The 4006-nt window shown below is 57.3% G+C and overlaps 1 protein-coding gene across 1 annotated transcript; it reads right to left on the bottom strand.

Moving 5' to 3' along the window:
- Positions 1–224: 224 nt before the first annotated feature.
- Positions 225–3271, bottom strand: LOC123346324 (C-type lectin domain family 2 member D-like; the record flags this gene model as incomplete). The annotated part of the gene is given in 4 exon segments (XM_044983663.1): positions 225–882; positions 1321–1424; positions 2233–2408; positions 3145–3271. Coding segments are annotated over 4 exon segments (708 nt in total), but the record flags the coding sequence as incomplete, so codon positions are not given.
- Between the last annotated feature and the right edge of the window lie 735 nt (positions 3272–4006).

The raw sequence follows: 4006 nt of genomic DNA, 5'->3' as shown, positions 1-4006 counted from the left end.
GGCCTGCACCGATGCCCTTCCATGTTGGCAGCAGAATGTTACCCTCCAAAGTCTTCCATTTCTCTCACCCATCCTTTTTGTAGGCTTGAGTTTGAATCCAGAGTCTATAGGTCTTGCTGTGTCACGCTGCCTCTGGGTTTGGTGATTGATCACCCATCAATTGCAGGTGTGACTTTCAGCCTGGGACCTGGCTTTGATCTTCCTTCTATTGGACCTTTGTTCTTTTCTTCTTAGGGTGGACTCTTCCTACTTTGTTAGGGCTCTTGTCTGCATCTTCAGCAGGTGGGGCTTGAACTCTGTTTCATCAGGACAGGCTGGAGCTGGAGGTTGATTCCATCATCCATACGTACCTCAGCCACACATCTAACCTAAACTAATAAGATTACAGCAGGGTTTGCAAAAAGGAAGGTTGGAGGAAGCTTTTACAAAATGGAGTGAGCGTTTTAAAATGGGATTTGAATTACAATATGGCAAACAGTGAACAGAAGTTACAATATTGAAACAGTGCAAGTCTCAGTGATATAATGCTAATACCTATTTTAACACACAGGTGAGCCAGCCTGACCCCAGCTGAGTATTTGTCAGTGTCTTACTGAGACATGGGAACTTTGGCATGAGCTGGTACCTGGTCTGCCAGTGTCACACCTACCCCCTCCCTGCCACTTCCAACCCAATGAGCTCCTGGAAGGGAGTGAACAGGCTTTTCCAGGGCTAATTTTGATAGACTATTGTTATGAGCCCCCTTCCACTGCCACCTCCTTTGCCTCTGTAAACGCATCAGGTTTGCTGCAGATCCAGTGTCTCTCACTGGTGCATCGCAAGCTGCTGACCCTATTCTCATCATTCAGATACGCGCAGTCACCATCTGCTGTTATCACAAACCTGCAAGACAGAAACCAGGGAACTGGTGTCAGGTAGGAGTTGGGCGTTTCCCGGCAGTCACAGACCAGGGGAGACACTCGCACAGTGCAGGGAGCTGCTGCACTCACAGCCCCTCACGATTCCCCCTCCTGCACCAGCCACAGCCCCCCCCCCCCCCGCGATTCCCCCTCCTGCACCAGCCACAGGCCCCACCCCCAGCGGGGGGGCAGTGGGTGGCAGGGCCAGGAGAGGTTCTAAGATCAACTGGCCTCCATGGAGCCTTTATGCTGGGTGGGTATTTTAACCCCAGTTCCTGCTCCCCCCGCACATGCAGCTGGGTCTGGATGGGCCCCTGTAGGCCCAACCCACCCAGTCTTCCCCAGGGGGAGATTCCAGGTGAGTAGCAGCATAAGGAGCAGCAGTAACGCCGCACAGAAGAGCTGGGTCAAAAAGACTCACAGGTGGTTGAATTCGGTGCCATTGACCCATTTCCAGGGCTGCCCCGGGTCCCTCCGGAGGCCGACCCAGTGGTGGGGTTTGCCTTTATAGCGCAGCAGGAAAGCCTAAAAACAGCAGAGGGAGAGGTGGTGTCAGAGCCCCGACCCTGCTGCTCCCCCAGGCTCTGGGCAGGGAATCCCAGGTGGACACAGAAGGGCTCTGAGTGTTTCCAGGGGGTGGCTGGGGATTTTCTCCTCCCTCTTGCCCAGCTCTGGGTAATTCAGTATTAACCCTCCCACCCCAAACCCAGCTCCCCCTCACCCCAATCTGCCCTGGGCTGGGGCAGCTCTTGGGTGCTGCTGGGTCTAAGCCGCATGGGGGGCTGGGGGGAGGGGAGGGCAAGGCCACGTTCTGTGTGAAAGCCTCTCCTTACAGAGCCGCTGAGCTCCCCTCACCATCGCAGGGGAAGAGGCAGGAAAGAGCCCAGCTGATCTCAATAGGAGATGCTGGGAGGGGCCAGGGATGAGAGAAGAGCCCCCCCACCCACCCAAGTCAGAAGGGGCCAGGGCTAACAGGAGCCTCCCCCATCCTCAGCTGGCTGCCCTGGAGCACTGGCTCTTCAAGTTGAGCTGGGATCTCGACCCCCCTCTCCAGTCCCATGCAGCCCAGGAGACACCTGAGCCAGCCCAGCCCTAGAGAGGGACAGTGGCCTATTGGGAAGGCTGACAGGGGATGATCCCCACGGTCACAGACTGACACTAGAGCCACAGGTCCAACCAGGCCTGGCATTCAGTGGCTGGAAGTCCATTCACTCCGTCCTCCCAGCACGAGAGGGCTCAGAGCTGCTCCTCACCCCACAGGAGCACAGCCCAGGTCGTACTGCAGCAGCCAGCGCTGAGCCAAGACCAGGCCATTGCAATGAGATTCTCTCACCAGGTCCTGCAGGGTGTCGATCCCAGCCAGGGAGGCACCAAGGGAGGAGCAGTTGCTCTGGCTGTTGTTCCAGTTCCCTTCGGCCTCTGAGAAATAGTAGCATTTCCCTCGGTATCCGACCCAGCCGTCCGGGCAGCAGGGGCCCAGGGCAGCTGGAGGACGCCTAGACAGCAACACTGAAAATGGGAACATAACAAATGTCGTAAGAGGGGACCTGCCAGTCTATGGGGAGAGATGATCCCCGGCACCCCAGGCTTCTGACACTCCCCTGGCAGATGCTGGGAATCCAGCCCCCGAAAGAGGTTACTTGACCCCGTCTCACTGGGCTGCTGTCTCGGGTTCACGTTCAATAGGGATGGAGCTGACAAACAGCTCATGCTTCAAAGCACATTGAACCAGGCCCAACCTCAGTGTTAGAGCAGGGGATGGGCAGGGACATGCAGAGGGGGTCTTTGCTGCATTCTACAGCTCATTTCAGTGACATGCCAGCACCTGCCAGCCCGGCCCTGGGCACGACCCGGGGATGCAGGAAGGCCAGGCCGGTACCTCAGGGCAACACGCTGCAGGCAGAGGGCCCAGCTCATCGCTGCCCTGCACCTTCTCCTGTCAATCACCCCCACTCTGCACGGGGGTACCAGCGACTGTGGCCTGGGGCCCGGCAACAGTGACTCGGGCCCAAAGTGCTCAGAGCTGGGCTGGGGGGAGCTAATGTCAGTCAGATCGTCCGACACAGAGAGTGCCCAGGTGCCGGGGGGAGCAGGAGGAGGGTCATGGAGGAACATCCCCCCGGAATCCTCTGTCCCAGGGGCAGAAGCCAGACAGGCCGGGAGGAGAGACTGTGACTGTGGTGACTCCAGGGGAATGGGATGCGCAGAGAGGGGGGTGTGGAGGGAGGGAGGGCTGAGAACTCACCTGCCAGGTCAATAACAGCGATGATGAGACATAAGGACACAACTGGAAGGGCAACTGCGAGCACAACTGTACATTTATGGTAGTAAATACATCTCCTGTAGTTACAATGAGGTTCTGAAACACAAAGACCCGTTCAGGTCCGGGCCACGAGGACACGTCCTCACTGCCAGCACCAGGGGTCTAGAGCTGCCCTAGAACAGGCCTACACAACTCGGTAAAGCAGTGAGGGCCATATTACTCCAAAGAAAAACAGCTGAGGGCCAACCCCCACCGCCCCGCCGACCCCCCTTCTGTGCCAAGGCCCTCCCGAAAACACAACATCCCCCCCAGCGACACCCAGCACACCCCGAAATAACTCCCGCTCCCAGCGCTGTCCGGCCCCGCAGAAAACCAAACCCTCCCTTCCCCAGGCTGCTCCACCAAGAACAGCGGTTAATTGAACCTTGGTAATATGTTATAGCAGCCCCCTAAGGTAGTATAATTAAGGTAAAAGAATAAATGTCTTTTTGCTAAAAGTAGAATAAGAATCCTTCCCCCCACTTCGTAATCAATTGTCATGTTGAATGAATGAGGTTGGGACTGAGGAAGGCGTGGAAGGCAGCACCTACCAGACAGCTGACAACGCCTTGGAGAGGGGATGGGGAGCCAGACCAGATCAGTTAGAACGGGGGGTGGGGGAGGTCAGCCACCAACTGTCAGCTCGTCTTCTCAGCCCCACTCAACCAACACCGGCTCACCGTGCCCCCCCCCCCCCCCGCTCAATGCCCGCCCACTCACCCCCCACAGGCCACATGTTGTGCAGGCCTGCCCTAGAACATGCCCTGTTCTGTCAATGGCGCCACCTGTCAGACGCTCTGGGAGA

Source organism: Mauremys mutica, chromosome 12, assembly GCF_020497125.1.
Source record: "Mauremys mutica isolate MM-2020 ecotype Southern chromosome 12, ASM2049712v1, whole genome shotgun sequence".
Classification (NCBI taxonomy): domain Eukaryota; kingdom Metazoa; phylum Chordata; order Testudines; family Geoemydidae; genus Mauremys; species Mauremys mutica.
This window is presented reverse-complemented; position numbering and strand designations above follow the sequence as displayed.